A 20373-nucleotide genomic window follows, 5' to 3' on the forward strand; every position below is an offset into this window, starting at 1 on the left:
TAGCTGTCTGTAATATAGGGCTTTCGGGGCCAAAGCAGATGTTTTCTATGAAGAGTGCTATGGGTGCACACAGAAACAAAACTTTCATTCCTTCAGAAAAGGTGGACGAAAACTTTGGAGGTATGCCCTCAGAGGACCAAAGAGCCTCAGGATGGGATCTTCAAAGAGCTGCAGGACTTATAGACAGACAGAAAGTAGGGTTATTATTTGGTTTCTTTTTTAATCACTGTTTATTTTTTAGCACTTTCTTTGTGGAATATCACTTTCCTGTGGGGTTTTCCAAAAGTGGATTGGAAAAGACAGCTTTGATCACTGAAGTTGTTCGACTTGCCTCCAGTAAAGTTACAGATGGAAGTAAGAGAGACTGGTTTTTACTCCTTAGATACTTTGACTTTGTAAGAAATTTTGAGTCCTAATTATCCATCTGACTTTCATAGTACCATAGACCCAGAGCTAGAAAGAATTTTGAAGTAACTCTACTCTGATGCCCTCAAAGTGAGGAAGCTGGCCCAGTAGTACTATGACTGCTGATATAAGGCAGCGGGTCACTAGATGTTTAGATCATGTTCTTTCAGCTGTTGCCATTTTTCTCCTCTTTCTTTTCTAAGAGTTTTGCCAAGGTATAACTAATATACTGTACAATTTACTCATTTGACTTGTCTTTTTAAAAATTGTATTACCTTAAAGACAGTGAAGTATATAAATGTCTGTATACACATCCTGTGCTCATATGCTTCTTTCGTTTATCATAGCAAAGCTAAGCAATATAGCATTGTTTATCTTCTGCTACTATATCCAGGGTTTTCTCTTTTATCTCTGCTCTTTTAATCCTACAACCTACTATTTTTTGTGAAGTCACACTGATTAGATTCCTTGAACGAGATCTTAGCTTTGAAAGGGAGAGGATGGTGTGAAGGCATTGAAAATAAAGGCTTTGCTTGGATGGTGTGATACATGCTTGTGCCTATATATCTTGTTCTTCTTACAGTGGTGAAATTCCAGCAGCGATCTGTGTTTCCAGTACAGTTTGATGGCTCAATGATACAGCACTGGTGGAATTCTAACCTCACTTTCCAAATTTATGCAAAACAGCCTCCTCAGAAAAAGGTACTAAATGTGATTTTTGACTTTTGCCTTACTATTCACGTCAGTGATGTGGAGCATACTTATATTTTTGCCTAAAGTCGGGATTTCTCCAGGCTCAAGCACTCTAATGCTTTTTGTTATTATCATCATTATTGCTCTTCTCTGTTGTTCATTATAGGCCAGATATTACACTAAAAGCTGTATTCATTTAATCGTTACAAGAATTCTGTGAATTCGATACATAATTATCTTCATTTTATAGATGAAGAAATTAAGATTTAGTGAAGGTTGAGTAATATATTTAAGATCACCCAAGCTAATAAAGAGCCAAGCGAGACCCCAGGAACTCAGAAGTGCCTGGGCTCTGCACCGTGGTGGCATCAGCAGCGGTAGCGGACCTGGTGTGGGCAGCCAGCCAAGTCACGTGGAAGACAAATGAAGATAAAACACTGTCTGCCAACCTAACATACCTTTCTTTGGGAATTTTGATCTCTCAGACTACCAGTTTGGTGCTAACAATGAGTTATTGTAGGACTTTAAAGGAAGAAGGACCTCTTTTTTTTGTCTTTTTGAGATAGGGTTTCACTATACAGTTAAGGCCGGCCTTGAAACTTACTTTGTAGCCCAGGCTGTCCTTGAACTTGCAGTGATCCTCCTGCCTTAGCCTCATGAGTGCTGGGAGTGCAGGTGTGTGCCACCACGCTCAGCTTCTTACATGAATTATCTGCCTTATACTGCTGAACTTTTGAAGATAGTGGCCTACCTTTTAGTCATCTACAAAGACAGTAAATGTAGTCTAAGAGCACTGAATTGAGTACTACATGATAAAATTCTTAATAAGCCTATGGAAACCACCTGCTATTCCATCATGGATATATACTCTTGAGAATAATTTACTCTATATGGCACTCTCAAATCTAGATGCAGCTACCTATCAGGTCATGTATCAGTTGGATATTCCTATGGTGGCCTTATTTTCCGTGTCTATGCTTAGTAAAGTGTTAGGTGTGTACCAGTAGTTCTCCCTAGTACTTTTGATAGCAGAAGTTGCTTGTGCACAGTGGCCCTCCGACTCACAAAAGCTTCATTCTAAAAACTCTTCGCTGGCTCAAAATTTGTGGGCCTCATAGTAGTTCTCACACCCTGTTTTTCAAATGTCTTTGCTGGAATTTATTTTAAGAAGATCTTAAAAGATACAAAACAATCAGTAAGGATAAGAAACATTCATCTTGTCACTTGGAGTCTTTGTTATAGCTACTGTGATTAAGTGTGCAGATAATATTTTTAAAGGATTTACAACCTCTTTATCCATAGTATTGTCAACACTGTTAGCCTTTTTCTTTTTTTTTTTAGCTACAGGGTTTTGTACCAACCATTGTCTTCTTCCTTGGAGCCATCCTTGTAATAATAGCTGCTTTCTTATGTGCTTATGATCCCAATCCTGCAGAAAATCCCACTAAAGCATAGTCATGTACTATCTTTTACTAGTTTTTCATGACGGTACACTAGGAATCTCAACATTGGTCTTCCATAGAGGACAACTACAGATTTTCCAAAGATACCATCATCCTGAATCTGATAATATTGTTCAAAGGTTTGAAAAATATGCATGCTTAAGGATAGAGTATGTACTGTATATGTAACAAAACACATTACATCTGGAATTCAAAACTTGAAATCTAAGTTTAAGAAGAGTCTATCTTTGACTGCTACAGAGATGTCCTGTGTACTCTTTGTAAGAGCACACAAATGTCAGATACCAATTTTTGCAAAGTAGATATATTTACTCTTATTAAATGTTTTTATCTTACTCTTTCTGTAAGAATACATCAAATCACATGGAATATTCAAAACTTGAAAATTAGAAAGCTTTGAAAAAATAGAAGTATGATGTGAAAAACATTTTCACATATCTGAGATTTTTATATTTATACAAAAAATTATTCAACCAAGGATTGCTGAATATTGTTTGTTCAATTATGTAAAATTAAGTAAAATAATATTCTGCCTGGTTTGTCAGAGAACAAAATTCATATTTAAATGTAGTGTGGAAAGATACCTATTTCTCACACATATCCTTAGAACGTTTAGTGATGTACAACAGTTAAAAATAGTCCAGTTGTTCCTGTGCGAGGCAGTAGCTGTGACTTTTACAATAATAGACTTGGACCCTTAATCTCTTTATTGCATTTCTTTTCTATAAACAGGTAAATCCTTACTATTACTTTGAGTTTGTATGTGTTAATTACCATTAAAGTTTTAAAATGTAATCTAATTGGATTAAATACTCATTTAACAATTTAAAATAATTTACTATTGCCCAATATCTCCATTTTGAACATTTTGAAATATCAAGCCTATACTGTATACACCTAGAAAGTTTTTACGTGAAGATCTGCTCTTTGATCTATAGAAACTTTCTTTAATCTACAACTACTGAAAGAAACAACTAAAAAAATAGTAAAACTGTACCAGTAAGAGTGGACCAAGAGCAACTGGGCATGGTGGGTGCACACCTGTAATCCCACTACTCAGGAGACTTAGACAGGATTGCTGCAAGTTCATGGCCAGCCTGGGCTGCATAATGAGTTCAAGGCCAGCCTGAACTACCCAGCAAGACCTTGTCTCAAACAAACAAAGAAAGAAGAGTGGACCAAGAACAAAATGACTTTTCTTACATACATTCCCTGTCGACATATTATGTTACTTTAAATAGCACTATAAGTAAATTTAAGTCAGGTCAAAAAATCTTTTCAGGTCCCTCATAAACCTGCTGTTCCCAGGGATACTGTGACCTTGTGATTAAGACAGGTAGCTGACTTCTCCATTCCCTATATTCCCATAAAGCTTCTGGGAAGGAACCTCCATTTGGCTTTAAAATAGTAGATTTTTGGGCTGGGGATTTAGCCCAGCGGCACAGCACCTGCCTGGCAAGCGCAAGGTCGTGAGTTTGATTCCTGGTACTGGAAAAAAACAAAACAAAACAAAAAAAAGACTAAAATAGTATATTTTTTTCCTTTTTAACACTGGAGTTGAGAATGCAAATTACATGAATTATTTAACAAATTGGTTCAGAGGAGAGGGAATATATTCGAAATAGTAGGATGAATTAGTGGGCAAATATACTTTCTATAGTTGGGATATAGGTTTCATTTAATTATGAACTATATACAGAATTATCTATTGAGTATAAGAAGAATTTTTTATTTTCATTTATACTGTATATATTTTTAAAAACTTCTAATAAAAAACTAAAAATATATTGTTTTAATATAGTCCTAATGGATTTTGTTAAATAGAATTTGATTGATTCAAAAGTACTGTTGAGGGATGTAGCTCAGTGGCACAAGTGCCTGCCTGCAAGTGCAAGGTCCTGAGTTCGATCTCAGGTGCCAAAAAAAAATAATAATACTATTGATACAAATTGTTGGGTACTCTTGGCTAATTTGGACTTTGTTTTACCCTAATAATGCAAACATAGCCTGCAGATTGTACATCTAATCAGCTTCATCCAGGGTTTAAAATTGCTTAAGATTACAGAATATTTAAAATCAAGTTGCTGATGTTAACAAAATGGTACCAAGCAAAATTTTTAGATGCCAGAGTTCAGATTTTCACTGACCACCTTATAGAATATTTTGTTTAAAAACTACCTCATTTTGAGCCTGGTGTTTTGACTACAACTGTCAGGCTTACATTCTATTTCCTACTACTAAGTGAAAGTAAATTTTATAAATACACAGAATTTAAAACTACAAGTAAGTATATCCAACTTACAGTGAAGTATTCTTTGGGCAATTATGTATTAATGCAGTAAACATTCACATTGTTAATTTAAGTTTAGGCTAGCTTTTTTTTTTTTTTTTGAGACAGAGTTTTACTATGTAGTTCAGGCTGTCCTTGAACTATGTCGCCCAGGCCAGCTTCAAACTCGTGGTGATCCTCCTGCCTCACCCTCCTGAGTGCTGGGATTATAGACATGCCCAGCAGTCTAGGCTATTTTAACACTTAAAAACTATACCAGCAATTATTGCATATTAGATATGTTAAAGTAATAACACATTTTCAAGTGTCCAATTTTCAAGATTCTGATTAAGGATTATAAAAGTATAATTAAAAGTTGTGAAAATGGACAAAATAAAGTATATTTTGAAGGTAAATTTTCATTAGTTATAATTTATATTTTGCTTTTCTAGTAGGTTTGAAACTGTTACTGGGTTACAGTAGTTTGTAATTTTTAATTCACAAAGAAATACTCATGTTTGAAAAGGCAGTCTTGTGTTCTTGGATCATGTGATATATACAGATAATGCCATTTTATGTAAGTGGTTTATGTTTTGATGACTTTTGAAGATTTTATTCTTTTATAACAATAACTCTTTGATTCTTTACATTTTTGTGCTTTTTGAAGTGTATTTGTTATCTGTCAACTACTTTGTTCAATGTGAAAATGTGTTCATTCATGGCAGAAGAGTGCCAATTGATAATTCTACTAAAAATCAGGAATATGGTATTATGAAGAAAAGTTTGAAGTATAGCAAATAGATATTTTAAGACAGTAATATTGTCATTTCTTTAATAAGTGATTTTGAAAATATCATAAGCTAGTTTTATGTGGATTGTATAACTTAGAGTTGCAAAACTTAAATGTGTACATCAATTTATTTTGAATGTCACAATTTCATAGAAACGAAAGGAAGTTTGATATTTAAACTAGATTGTAGTAACAGAATTTGAAAGGAAACTAATTGACATTATGCTCTGTACACTTGGTATAATCCTGACTATTCCTACATATCAAATTATTGACCTTTTAAAATGTGATTATACTGAGTTTTTGTAAAGAAAGGGTTTAGCATCACTCATTTAAACATTCACTGTAAACATTTAATTACTGTGCTGTGTATATGTGCTTTACAGAAGAAAAGGTTTATAGAAGTTATTTATGCTATATTGAAAGTCATTTTAAGAATCTCCAGGATATTTACAGTAGTTATAGGGCCAAAGAAAAAGCACCTTTATCAAAATCTAGTCCCATATGCCTTGCTTTTACCAATACTTGAGTTTTCTGGAAGCTATTTCTGTAATTCACAACATTAGAAGACATGCACAAAATTACGTTTCAAGATTAACTCTAATTCTTTTTTTTTTTTTTTTTGGTTTCAAGATTTGCTCTAAATCTATTACCTAAAAATTTACGGTAGGTATACTATAAAAGCATTAGTGAGTAGTACTCATTAAGTTAATTGTGGTACCTTTGCACTGTCATTCAACTTTTTAACAAATGTGTGTAATTGTCACTTATTGTTTCATTTCTTATGATGTAATTTACTGTAATTTAAAAAGTATTTTTGAATGATTTGGACCCTGAATGTCTGTGTCTGTATTTCATTTGTTTAGAGAGATTCTTTGGGTTTGAGAATGAGATTTGTATATTTAAAATTTATGGATGTAATTCAAAGGAAGGTATAAACTGGTCCTTTGTTAAGTCGTTTTTTAATTGATCCATTTCTCATGTCATTTTGATATGTTATTTATTTAATAGATTATTAAAATAGGAAAAAAAGAGTCAGTAGTCCATCTCGTCTTCTGTCTTCAGACTTTTAAGTTCTTAACCTATTTACTGTGCTCCCTTACTGTAGGGAGTTGTACTGATGTAGGTTACAGTAGCCTTAATTTGAGATTCTACTTCCTGTTCGCAGGTAGAATACCTAAGTATGCAGCCCCTGTCCACAATAATGTAATTGTGAGTAACAGTTGATCATCTAATTCCATGTTTATAAAATCCACTTGCAACTGGCACAAAATATATCAGTGAACTGATGTACACAGTGTTTGCTTCCTTCAGGGAAGGAATAGCCCATAGGTATAATCTCTGACGTCATCTATGGTATGGGTAACATGAGAAATAAAGCTTCTCTCTTTTCTTTTCATTTGTTTTTCCAGAAGATACAAATAATATAAACCATTTTGGACAAATAGCAATACAGAAGGGAAAAATCACATAATTCTACAACCTTAAGACAACTCTGTTAACATTTTGATATATTTATATTGAATCATTTTTCTATAACTAGTTAATGACTTTTTTCCTAATAATAAAATAAATATTTATGCTTTTGTAGAAAATTTGTATAACACTTTTATTTAAAAGACAAAATTGCCTATAATTACAGTAACTATTGTTATTTTGAAGTATAGCTCCCTTATCTTTTTCCAATAAATAGTGTTACATAACTTTGTGTACAGCTTTTGTACTATATTTTTAACATCGTCTTGAGAGTTTTTATTTCTTTTTTTGATAAAAATACGTACTTAATGTTTTCCATATAATTTGAAGGTTTACTATTTAATTTAATACCTTACTTTTATCAAACATTATAACAAATATTGTCCTTTATACTATAAGCTTTTAGTGAGCGTCATTTTTATTCTTAATTTTAAGTAATTAAAATTTTAATTCTTTTATCATCATTTTAATTCTTTTTAATTCATCATTTTAATTCTTAATTATCATATATCTAGTTATCTTTAATTGCTACTTTCAACATATTCATATTTGTGCATAAGCCTTTTATGTACTGTTTAATATCTCTTCAGTATAAATTCCCAGAAATATGAATGTTTAAAGTTTTCTATATTAACTACCAAATTTCCTGTCCAAAAGTATGTTGCTGCTATATATTCCCAGCTTCATTCATATGACAGACTTTTATTTTTCCATAGCTTTGATAGCATCAGGTATTTTAAGGTATATAGCTTTTTAAATTTCATTTTTATCTTTAATAGTAAAGTTGAACATTTTGAGTAAAGAGCTATTCATAATAAAAGAAATTTCCAGGGCTGGGGAGATAGCTCAGTGGCACAAGCACCTGCCTGGCAAGCGCAAGGTCCTGAGTTCGATTTCCGGTACCAAAAAAAAAATTTCCAACTTCTTTGTGACTTGTGTAATCTTCTATAATCTTCCAGGAGGATGTAGTAAAACCCAGAGGGGATCAAAATATGACAGAACATGGGATTCCAGTTAGAGTTGCCTCAGGAAAATAATTAAACTTTGTACTTCATAAAGCATAATTTGTTTTATAGCCACCATTGATTGTCACTTCAGTTAAAATCCTTTGTGGCTGTTTGTTAATTTAACCTAAGCTTTTTCTTTTTTCCCTCAGCCAGAAGTTATCGGTTCGGCATTACTTCCTTTGCGAGCTGTCATTCAGTCAGAGCTCCTTTCTTTCACTGGTCAACTCCCAGTGCAACAGGAAAATGGTCAGACTCCGCTTGGCCCCCTGAAGGTACATAAATGCTTATTCAGAAAAGTACAAGTATTTTCTGAGCATGTATTATTGGCTGACACTAAGAATATAGCAGTGAACAAGAAAAGTCTCTGCTATTGGTAGGCTTCTATTGATATAGGACAGTGGAAGTGCTATGAAGGAAATGGTTTGATATGATATGATAATGAGTGCTTGGAAGGAACTAGAAGATGCTAGTCAGGTAAGCTCTCAATAAGAAGGTGACATTTAAGGTGAGAGCTGAAGAATAAGAGAAAGTAAAAAGCATAGGGAAAGTCACTATAGAGAGAAGGAATAACAACAAAATAAAGGCCTGAAGCAGAAAGAGGCTTTGTGTTGCCAAGGGACCAAATGTTACCACAGCATAGTAAGCAAGAAGAGAGTGGGAGAAAGTAGGGTTAGACAAGCAGGTAGTTGCCGTAGCATTCAGAGATGTGTAGTTAAGGCAGCTAAAGAGCTTAGATTTTAGGCTAAGAGCCAGGAAAGGACATTGAAATATGAGAGGGATGTAATCTGATTTACGTTTTGTTTTTGTTTTTATTTTGGTACTGGGAGTCAAACTCAGGACCTTGCATTTGCCAGGCAGGCACTTGTGCCACTGAGCTACATCCCCAGCCCCTGATGTACATTTCTAATATATTTCTGTGTGAACAATAGACTGTAGGAGGGCAAGAGGGAGTGTGTGGAGGCTACTGCATTAGTCCCCAAAAAAGATTATGACTTGGACTAGAGCTGTGGTAGGGAGCAAGGAGAGAAGTAGCTGTGTGCCTCATAAAGTGAATTCTGATGTACAATTCATTGGAGGAAGAGTTCTTTCCTTGTGTTCAGAAGCACCAGGATGTCTTGGGTGGCAGAATTTGAATGTGTAGCTTCAGTACAACTTCATTTAGATATCCTGGTGAGTTTTTTGAAATCTTTCCAGTCATGACTAAAACATCCCCAAGGCTCCCAGTCACCCAAAAGATAAAGGTACAGGATTCACCATATGACCCCTGCCTGCTACTTCAGCTGTCTCTACCAATAGCTATGTCAGATGATATAAAAATCATTAAGACGTCATGCTGCCTCATGTCTCCTGTGTTTTTCTGTTTTATGTGTATGCTGCTTCCTCTTCCTGAAAGCCTTCTCTTCCTGATCTTCCTAGTAAATACTACTTACCTTTAAAGACTTATTGCAAAAAATAATACCACCGTACTCTTCTGCTGTCCAAGCTTTATTTTTTGCCTCCTAGGTTCATTCTGAACAGCAGAGTTTAAAATCTGAAATAGGTCATAAAGAGAATTGATGGACCTAAATAGTCTATGCTAGCTCTGTTGAGCGAAGTGCTATACGAGATGGATTTCTGCCTATATTTGATAGAGCAAAAGAACTTTCCTGTGTAACACCTTCGGGTTTCAAATAAAGGAAACAGTAAAAACCCTTTTATCCCTAGTAATTCGTTCTTCTGACAGTTAGTGGCCACTTCTGTTCTGCAGATTTATCCCACATCCTTTTTGATTTTTATTTTTTAATATTTTTACCCTTTATTTTGAAATAACTTCAAACTTACAGAAATCCTGCAAATACAGTAGTACAAAGAGCTCTCATAGCCATTGCCTAGATGCTCCAATTCTTTATATTTGTCACATTTGCTTTATAATTCTCTCTCTGCATTACTTTGTCCCTTTTTTCATGTATAAAACATAATGTATGTACACACTCATAAACATGCATGTACTTGTTCTAAACTGAGTGAGAGTAGGTACAGGCATTATAACTATTTCCCCTTAATTCTCTAGCATGTATATTTCTAAGAACAAGGACATTATTGTTCTAGAGTTACATAAATCAATTTAACATTGATGATATATTCTACCAATATCCCATACATTTCACCAGTAATGCCATTACTTTCCTTTATGGTAATTTTTTCCAGTCCATTTACATTTAATCATCATTTCTTTCTAATCTCTCTTAATCTAGAACAGTTCCGTAGCCCTTTTTTTTATCATCTCGGTACATTCATAATTTTTAAAAATAAGCCAGTTATTTTTATAGAATATCCTATTACTGGAGTTACCTGAATCACATATTATTAAGATAATTATAAAATGGTAACTTCTAACTCTGTCATTCTCTGTGCTTTTCTTATTCTTTCCCTTTTTTCTTTTTTTTTTTTTTGTTATTTATTTCAATACTACAGATTGAACTTGAACCCAGGGCCTTGTTTGTACTAGACAAGCAAGCACTGTACCACTGAGGTACATCCCTATGGCCTCCCTGAGAATTTATTAATTGGCATTTTATCATACAAAATAGTTGCATGTTTTCGTTAATTTTACATTAGTATGGATTTATGTAGTCTTATATTATTTGATGGGTTATAATCCATTGCTGTTATTCACTTTGATGCTCAAATTATCCCAGATTTATCCAGTAGGGGCCACTTGAATGGGATTCTGTGTCCTTTAAACATATGTCTGTCTTTTTCTGAGCATCTCATTTTCTAGCAAAGGTGTTCTAGGCTCATGTCATATTAATGATAATCTACCTGATTTTCTCAGTCTGACAAGTTAATAAATATGCAGTCTATTGAGTGTTCTTCCTATTTTGGTGTTTGAGAAAGAGTCCATTCATTTCCTAAAAATCTGACGTTACCTCCAGCTCCAAAATTCTGATTCCAATTCTATAGGACATTCCTGTGGGGGCGGGGGGCGAGTACTAGGGCTTGAACTCTCTACCGGATGTTCCTACTGACCTTTTTCCTTTTGTGTTTTATAGGTAACCGTGGAACTTGTTAGAGATAGCAAAGATTTCACAGGTGTTAATACTAAATTAACTAGCAGCACCCAACATACCCCACTTTGTGCTGTGACAAGTCCAGAGAAGATTCTACAAGAATCTAAGCAAGATACAAACTGTACCAGAAATCCACAGAACCTAAATCAAATTCATGAGGAAACTACAAAAAAAGCACAGAATTTGGTGCTTCCCAACCCAAAGTCTCCAAGCTCTGTAGCAACAAATTCTTCAGCCTTCGTGGCTGTGCCAGCCTCTCACAGTTTACTAAATCAAGCAAATGAGTCAACAAAAGAAAATGCTTTGCTGTTGCATGTGCTGTTGATGGTGCCAGATGGGAAAGACTTCATTACTGGAGAATCTGAGAAACAGCCACCGTGCAATGTTTATTTAATTTGCAAATTCTTCAGCACAGAGGAAGTTACCAGATCTGTCATTGCATGGAGTACAACACAGCCAGTTTTTAACTTTTCTCAGGTAACTTTGTGCATTCCATATCAGTTAGAGGAGTATGGGGACAGGAGACAAAATGTTTCCCAAATCATAATTCCATCTTAAACCTAGAATGTTCCAACTGGAAGGTAACTTTGCAATTACCAGGTATGATCTACTGGATGAAAGAGAAAAAAGACTTTGCCAACATTTTAAAACATTTTTTCTCCATTCCTTCTCTTCTTTCTCAGTTCATATGGTTTCCCACTATTTCTTTTGCCTGAGTTCTGGATTCTGTTCCTTTCTGCTTCCTTTAGGACTTCGGTCAGTTAAACTTCCCCAGCATTCTTCCAGTCTATTTTTTTATTTATGTATTTTTCCTGTCACTCAGTTACTTATTTCAAATCCTGATTGTTTTAAGTCATCAGGCCAGGAGAAAAGCAGGGAAAGTGTGCTGATCCCAGCACTTTTCCTTTTTCTTAACCAGTTCGTGTTTCCGTTTAGTACTCCTGCTGGCTCTCTTCAGATCAACCCCCTTTTCCCTATGATCGTCACATCTATTGCTACAGCTTCAGCTTTCATGTTTATGAAGATAGCCGCCAAATCTGCATTTCTGTGTAAGCTGTACATTTCATCATAGTTTCACATCTCATATCTGACTGCCTGCTGCATCTGACTGCCCCCACCTGATTACCTCAAAGGGGTGTACACTTAGCCTTAACATGTTACCTTGCGTGTACCAGGCATTAAGGATGTATAAATGAAAGAAGGAACTCAAATGTATCCAGTCTGAATTTATTATTCCTTCCAAATCTGTTCTTCTTTTTGTCTACATTAATTTGTTTTATAATTTACTCTAAAATTTAAGTAGAACTTGAAAGTTACCCTATATAATTACTGACCCAGTGCAGTGGATGCTACAAACCTAACTATCTCTGGAATGCTTCCCCTTCCATTACATTGCCATTGCTGTTTTCCATGAGACCTGTTGGGAAGAGCTCTTTGCACTAGGCCATTTCATTTAAATACTGGTTTGTGTCTGGCCTATGTATGTTACTCTCTAACAGCAGTTTGCTGCATCTGTTGAGGGTACAGGGTTGGTTTTAATGTCTTCAACTCCTAACACTGTGTGTGCACACTTATTTAGTAAATAAAAATACAAATTGTTGAATAAGAATGCAAATTGATCCTTTGTCTCAGGTATGGACTCTTTTTGTTGGTGTTTTTCTCCACAGGTAATTCCTATCTCTATGTCTTCCAAATACCTGGAAAGGCTTAAAAACAACGTGATGATAATTGAAACTTGGAACAAGGTGCGGAGCCCAGGACAGGACAAGCTGCTCGGGCTGGTGAAACTCCCTCTTCATCAGTTTTACATGTCATTCAAGTAAATAGGCTCTTTTGGAGTATTCTGTATTTTGCATCTTTAACTTTGTGTGGACTGAAGAGGAATTCTTTTCATTTGCAAACATGAATAGCTCAATAATCCCTTGGAGGACCTCTCTCAGGTTCACCACTGTTGCTGCTCTTTCTCCTATTGTAAAACAGTGGTACAGAAACTGCTTACCATGCTCAGAGCCTTTCATACAGCAAGTCACTTAATCTTCACAAAAGCCTCTGAGGCAGGTACTTTTATTTCCCCTGTTGTACAGATGGGTTAACAGAGACTCAAACAAGTTAAACTACTTGTCACTAATGGCCTAAGAGTAGAACCAGGCTTCATACCTGGATAGCCTCGCTCAGGAGTCCGTTCTCTAACAAAAAAGCTCTGCTGCCAAAAAGTACCAGCTCACTAAACTAATACCTTACCTCTGTGTCATGAAATGTCAGTATGGTTCATATCCATTGTTTGCAAAATTCCTGTAATGCATGCTTTGTTTTAGACCTTTAGATTTGAATATTGTGCCTCCCTTTTAACACCTGTCTAGAGTATGGAGTAACCTAAAGTTCATCTCTCTCCTAAGTACAGACTGTTCATCTTTTGTCTGGATCCAAAATGCAAATTTTTAATTACTGTAGCACTTACCATTTTTCCAGAAGCTTTCTTATGGTTCTGTCTATTAAACTTCGTACTTTTGTGGCCATTATCACATTTGAGCTTTCCTATAAGTTGTGAAGTATTATTGTTGTCCCTGTTCTACACATGAGAAAATGTGTCCTTTGCCTTAGAAAAGTCACTTAACCTCTCTGGTTTTCTTTTCCTTATCTGTGAAATGAGGGTGATAGTAGATCCCCTGTGTCTCTTTTGGAGCAACTATGAGGATCCAGTGATAAAATACATGGGGTCACCTTCTGTGAGTAGTAAGTACTTACGATGGTAACATTAGAAAACAGCCCAGCTGAGGAGTAGTCCTGAAACCATGGGTGTCTGCTGTAGGCTTTTGGCTTTTTCTGTTTTTTTTTTTAATAGCTGTAATATTAGCCTGGTCTAGTGTTCCCTTTCTTCTTCTTCCCTTCTCATTCTAAGAGCAGGTAAAATAATGGTGACTACCAATTACTGAGCATTTACCCATGTACCAGGTATCATAGTTGGTATTTTATATTTGTTATCACACTGTAGTCCCAGCAACAGCCCGTGATGAAAGTTTAATTATCTACATTTTACAAAGCAGGAATCAGACTCAGAAAAGTCAAATTGATTGCTTAAGTCATCTAGAAAGTGGGAGAGCTAATACTAGGAGCATGTGAGCTTTAGAATCAAATACAGTAGTTCAAAGCCTAAATCGTAGTTCAACCTCCTACTACCTGTGTGTCCTTAGCTAACTTACTGAATCTTTCTGAGTTGAGCTTTTTATAATCTGTTAACAATGAATAATATCAACCTTTGTTGGAAACACTTCTACTTACAACATAGTATGTGCTCAGTAGATGACAAATATCACTGGTAATATTATCCAGATCTTATGTGCCAAAACAAAGTCCAGAAACCTCCTAGTTGACTACACTGCCTCCCTCTAAAATAATATAATTGACACTTGAGAGGCTGAGGCAGGAAGTTTGAGCCAAGGCTGGACTGCATGGCAAGACCCTGTCTCACAAAAAATAACTACAAAGGCAATTTAGCAAGGCTCAACTGAGATACTTGCACCCTCACAGACATTAGGCTTAGGGCCATGGTGATACAGGGATACATCACACACATTCCCAGCCCTGAAACTGTTGTATTATGAACTTCAATTATAAACATAAATTTTAATTGATTGGTTACTGACAAAATCACATTTTTAAAAACTACAGTTACTTTTGTACTTGTAGCTCCATTTGGACAGAGAAAAAGCCACGTAAGAAATGTAGCAACTCTGATGTGACTGATTATTGTTACTTGCTCATTCACAATTTCTTTTCTTCTAGAGATCCGAAGGTTTCTCGCCTGCTGCTTGATGCTAGGTATCCAGTTGTCGCTGTCGACAGCTACATGCCTGTGATTGATGTATTCTCAGGCCACCAAAATGGGAGTCTTCGAGTGTTTCTAGCCATGGGCTCTTCAGATCAGATAATAGCACTGCAAAGATTAAAGACTGAAGAAGGAACACTCCCTCCCTCTGGCCCTAGGCCCGCCCATTTCCTGGACCAGCCATCTGTGGCATCTGTAGCTATGGTAGTGACTCCACACTATTTCTTCCACAGAAAACTAAAATCCCATTTCTCTTGCACATTTAAGTGAAACTATTATCCCAAAGCCTTACTTCAGTAACAGAAGTCTCAACAAAAGAATTTAACTTTCATTCCGGTGCTTGCTTTAAATCAGAAGAATCATTGCTGTTTTTTTCTTATGGTTTAAACGGTTTTCTGCATCCTTTTCAGCTTCCTGAATATACAAGGAAAATCTGATTGAACAACCAGATCTAATTTTCTAATTTACTAATTTAACTGCCTTTAAAAAAATTGGGAGAAGAAAGTGATCCCAAACTTTAGTCAGCAAAATTTCACTCTGTGGTTAAATCCATGTTGAAAAGTTACAATTAAATGCCTTGTTTTTCTATAAATAACTTAAAAGTAATTTTCCTGTATAGTACTGTATAATTGAGAAAGCAAACTTTATTTATGATGTACTTTATTTTCCTAACAACTACATGAGGTCATTCTCATTTATAGGTGATGAAACAAAGAATCAAAAAAGTTTTGTTACTTGTGTAGATTCACATCACTAAGCATGAGAGAATTAGAGTTCAGACAGATCTGACCCCAAGTTCAGTTTCATTTCACTGTATCATGGCGTTATACATCCAGCACTCGTTGCCTTTACTCATATAGCCAAATCACTATCTCCACACCTTTTAAGTATGTTATGTTCTTTAATCTGAACCTGAAGGACAAATTTAAGTGTCTGTATCAGAAAAATATCTACTAGCAGATTATGGTTCTTTGTATGTTATGAACTCTAAACCTTTGCTATTTGTTAGATACTAATGTCTATCGGTAAATTAAATGGTGTTTTTCTAATTGAAATTACACAAGTAAAGAAAAATTACCTATAATATGCCCAAGTCTGGTTAAGTATTATATGCGCTCCCATTTTGCAGTGTTCGCTCGGACTTTGTTAAATTCCATACTAAAGGTTACAAAATATTTCTTACTAGGAACACAGAGGAAATACTTGAAAGGCTTGCTTGTGAGGTTATATATCTATAAATATGATTGATTTCTCCCTCCATACTCAATAGCTTTGCTCAATTTCATCATCTGTGGAACTGAAATGTTAAATTACTGTAACACTGTATGATCAAATCAAGCAGCTGTTATAGCTCTGAGCAATTCCTCCACCCCCACACCAATTTTTTCACTCAGAAAATCAAAATGCAAGTTTTCTAGGAGAATTTTTGGAAAGCTTTTGAGCAGGTATTGCTAGCATGTTTTTAGATTTCAAAGCAAAGACCTAATAGAGCCACTGTTCCAGATTTATTGGCTCATACAGTGGTGAATACATAACTTATTCTGTCTCTTATCTGAGTCCTGAATTTTCCCCTTTGAATAACCAGTTGTCTAATGTCTGCAGAGGCTGCATAGGATAAAGGCAAAGAACACTAGCTTCAGAATCAGCCTACCTGAGTCGAAACCCTGGTTCTTGCTGTTATTAACCATGCATGCTAAATTAAGTAATACAAATGAAGTACTTGGTGCAATGCCAGGCTCGCAGTAAATACTCGATAAATACATAGTTAATCTTTAATAGTAATTACACCTGCAGTAATGGTGTATTCACTGCCTCCCTAAGTAGTCCTTACTGTTATTGGACTTTCCCAGGGTCTCTAGAGAGAGTAATTAAGTAAATTAGTACCTGTTTGTTTCAAATATATGTGTTCTTTTCCCTATTAAAGTGTATTAAAAGCTTTCATGAAACAAATGTTGAATTTTACCACATTCCTGTTCAGCATTTATTGATGTTGAACTGGTTTTTTACCTTTATTCCATTAATGCATAGAATCACATTTATGGATTTCCTAGTATGAAGTCAGTGTCATGTTCTAGAGAAAATCCTGCTTGATCTGTTTATCCTGAGCAGTTGTGAGAGTTAAGTGCAAGTAAATTAAGTACCTGTTTTAATGTTAGTTCACTTACTTCATCTATACTCAGGCTTCATCAAGAAGCAGGAATGTTTTAAGCAAGTCACTCTTTAAAGCTCACCAGTGTTTCTGTCATTTAATAGGCAGAGGACCAAGGAAGTGGGTTGATGGAGCACCACTTTGAGTTCCGTGTAGAGATGGTTAAAGGGCTAGTCCCTCTTCAGGCAACAGTCTGGGGAGAAGCAGATTGTTATGTCCAGTACTATTTTCCATTTCAAGACTCGCAGTCCAGTGTGCTCAGAGGACCTGAGTTCCTTGAAAATGGTAAGTTTGGTCAATTAGGAGTTCTCTTTCTTTTTTGTTTTTGTTTGTTTGTTTGAGACAGGATCTCACTATGTTGTCCAGGACACCTATGTATTGAACTCTGTGGTTCAAACTGCCCTTAAACTCATGATCTTCCTGCTTCAGCCTGCTCTGTGCTATGATTATAGGCATGCACTCCATGCCCAGCTAGGTGCTTTCATTCCTGTATAGTTCTTTTATTGGACATACTTATGAAATACTTTTTCTTGAGTGGATTTTGTGTTGCTGAATGTTTCTAGTGTTCGCTAGGCAATAAAACAGGAGATGGACTAAGTAAATTTTATTTATTTTGTAGTACTGGAGATTGAGCCTATAGGTTTCTCACTGAGCTACCTCCTCAGCCCGTTTTATATTTTGAGACTTGGTCTCACTAAGTTGTTCAGTAGCCCGGGCTGGGCTCAAACTTAAGATCCCCCTACACCAGCCTCCCAGAGTGCTAAGGTGACAGGAATGTGCCACCATGCCCATCCTGTGACTTTATTTTGATGTGATTTCAGATTTACAGAACACACAAATGCAGTAAGTCCCCAGTAACAAACAAGGTCTGTTCTGGGAGAATGTTCCTAAATCAGAATAAGTCTGCCAAAGTTGAGTCTTATACACCTTTGACACAAATATACAATATAAAGTATAAGCCAAACCACACACCAAAAAAATAAACTATTTTTACTATAAACTATTTTTACTTTTACAGTTACCTTAAAATGGCAGAGTAGACACATGAGCTACTTCTGTGATTTGTCCACATCTATGAATCTTCATAATGTGAGGTCCAGTCATATCAGTGTCACAACTCAAGGTTTATAAGTCGAGGACTTACTGTAGTACAAAGAGCCAGGCATGGAAATGCATGCTTGTAATCCCAGCACTCTGGGAGGTTGAGGCAGGAGAATTTGAAGTTCAAGGCCAACCCATGCAACTTAATGACTCAGCAAGACCCTGTCTCAAAATTAAAAAGAAACAAAGAAAAGAAGGAAGGGAGGAAGGGAAGGAAGGAAGGAAGGAAGGAAGGAAGGAAGGAAGGAAGGAAGGAAGGAAGGAAAGAAAGAAAGAAAGAAAGAAAGAAAGAAAGAAAGAGAAAGAAGAAAGAAAGAAAAAGAAAAAGAAAGAAGGAAGAAGAAAAGAAAAAGGAAAGAAAAAGAAGAAGAGAAAGAAAGAATGAAAAGAAAGAAAAGAACATAGTACAAAGAATTTCTTAGGTGTGGTGGTGCATGCCTGTAATCCCAGCACTCAGGAGGTTGAGGTAGAAGGATTGCTGTGAGTTTGAGGCCAGCCTGGACTAAAAAGTGAGTTCAAGGCTAGCCTGGACTACAAAGTGAGTCTGAGGCCAACCTGAACTGCATAGTGAGACCCTGTCTCAAAAAAAAGACAAAAAATTTCTTTATAACCTTTGTCTAGAGCTACCAATTACTTACATTTTATCTGAGTCTGTATAATTTATGTGCATGTCGTTTTAGTCACATATGACTGACTCTTACTGTCCATGGTAGTTATGATCTGTACAGTCACTATGAGCAATTTAGGAAATTCAGAAATTCCAAATCATTACTGCTAAAAGAAAACGTGTACATACGTGTCTCACACAGATCAGAATCTTAACTCCTACAAGCAAGGATCCTGGTTAGTTTCTATATTCTTTTGGTTTTTGTTTGTTTTTCATAAAAAACAAAATGAGATTCAGTATTAGATAACTTGCTCGTAGCAAGTCGAACAAGCAGCAGTGGAGATTCAAATCCTGTTCATTTGGAAGCAGAGCTAGAATTTCTTGTACTACATTGCTCTGACCTTACCATCTCCATTTTCTGATCACCTGTGAGAGTTAAACCAAGAAGGCGGATGCTTGTCTTATGTGATCTCTACTGAAAGTGAGCAAATCTGGCAAATCAAAAGTTTTCATCATTCTGTACATGTCCACAAATGACTGTACATGTCCATGAATGACTACCAGGTCCTGCCCATATTGATTTGGGGATTCAAATAAGAAGTGTATATACAGAGTATATTTAAAAATCTTACATATCGGTAACTCTTAAAAAACAGCCCAGTGGAAAACTAAGCAAAGGAATGAATAAACATTTCTCCAAAGATACACAAGTAGCTAATAAGCACATATAAAGATACTATAATAGTCTGTTTTCTGTTGCTATAATAAAATACCTGAAGGTGGGTACTTTATAAAGAGGTTTATTTAACTGACAGTTTTGGAGGCCAGAAGTCCAAATTTGGAGGCCTCTTTGGCTATATGACAACTTGATGAGAAGCAGGGCAGAGATGTCTGTATGCCATAGGAGTCAAGCACATGGTTGGTCTCACTTTATGATAACTTGTTCTCACAAAACTAACTTGCTCTATGAAACCAGCATTAATTTCTTCTGAGGATAGCACTACCAGTGATCTGACCACCTCCAACTGGTCTCACCTCTTAAAGGTTCTGCCACCTCTCAGATCACTGCTCCTATGGGACTGAGCGTCCAGCATCTGAACCATTTGGAGACAAATAATGATAGCAGATACTGAGCATCATTAGTCATGTGGGGAATGCTCATCCAAACCACCATTTATACCCACCAAAATAGCGATAATTTTAAAAAGAAAGAAAAGGACACTAACAGTATTGGCAGGATGTGAGAAATTGGAGCCCCAGAACATTGTCCATAAACAAAGGGATCTCTTCTGTATTATCATAAGAACTTATGAGACCATAGCCATTAGGGCAGTGATGATGAACCTTTTAGAGACGATTGGCCAAACTGCAACCAAAGCTTACTTATTTATCGCAAAGTGCCAACACTACAATTAAACCTGAATACTGAGGCTTTAGTTTTAAAAAAAAAACTTGTACATTAACATCTTTTGTCTTAAAAACAACACACACCCCATAAGTTTGCCACCCCTGCATTAAGGAAATGGGCTTTGGTAAG

The 20373-nt window shown here is 35.8% G+C and overlaps 1 protein-coding gene across 3 annotated transcripts in view; it reads left to right on the forward strand.

Annotated features, from left to right (window-relative positions):
• C2cd3 (C2 calcium-dependent domain containing 3) overlaps positions 1–20373 on the forward strand; it is a 113614-nt gene that overhangs the window by 39806 nt on the left and 53435 nt on the right. For all 3 annotated transcript variants that reach the window (XM_013511937.1, XM_013511935.1, XM_013511936.1), the window contains exons 11-17: positions 242–354; positions 989–1107; positions 8253–8375; positions 11136–11630; positions 12821–12972; positions 14937–15183; positions 17233–17413. In XM_013511937.1, coding sequence (XP_013367391.1) covers positions 242–354; positions 989–1107; positions 8253–8375; positions 11136–11630; positions 12821–12972; positions 14937–15183; positions 17233–17413 — 1430 coding nt within the window. The remainder of the gene's footprint in view (positions 1–241; positions 355–988; positions 1108–8252; positions 8376–11135; positions 11631–12820; positions 12973–14936; positions 15184–17232; positions 17414–20373) is intronic.

Source organism: Chinchilla lanigera, unplaced genomic scaffold (assembly GCF_000276665.1).
Source record: "Chinchilla lanigera isolate Chin_1 unplaced genomic scaffold, ChiLan1.0 scaffold00013, whole genome shotgun sequence".
Classification (NCBI taxonomy): Eukaryota; Metazoa; Chordata; class Mammalia; order Rodentia; family Chinchillidae; genus Chinchilla; species Chinchilla lanigera.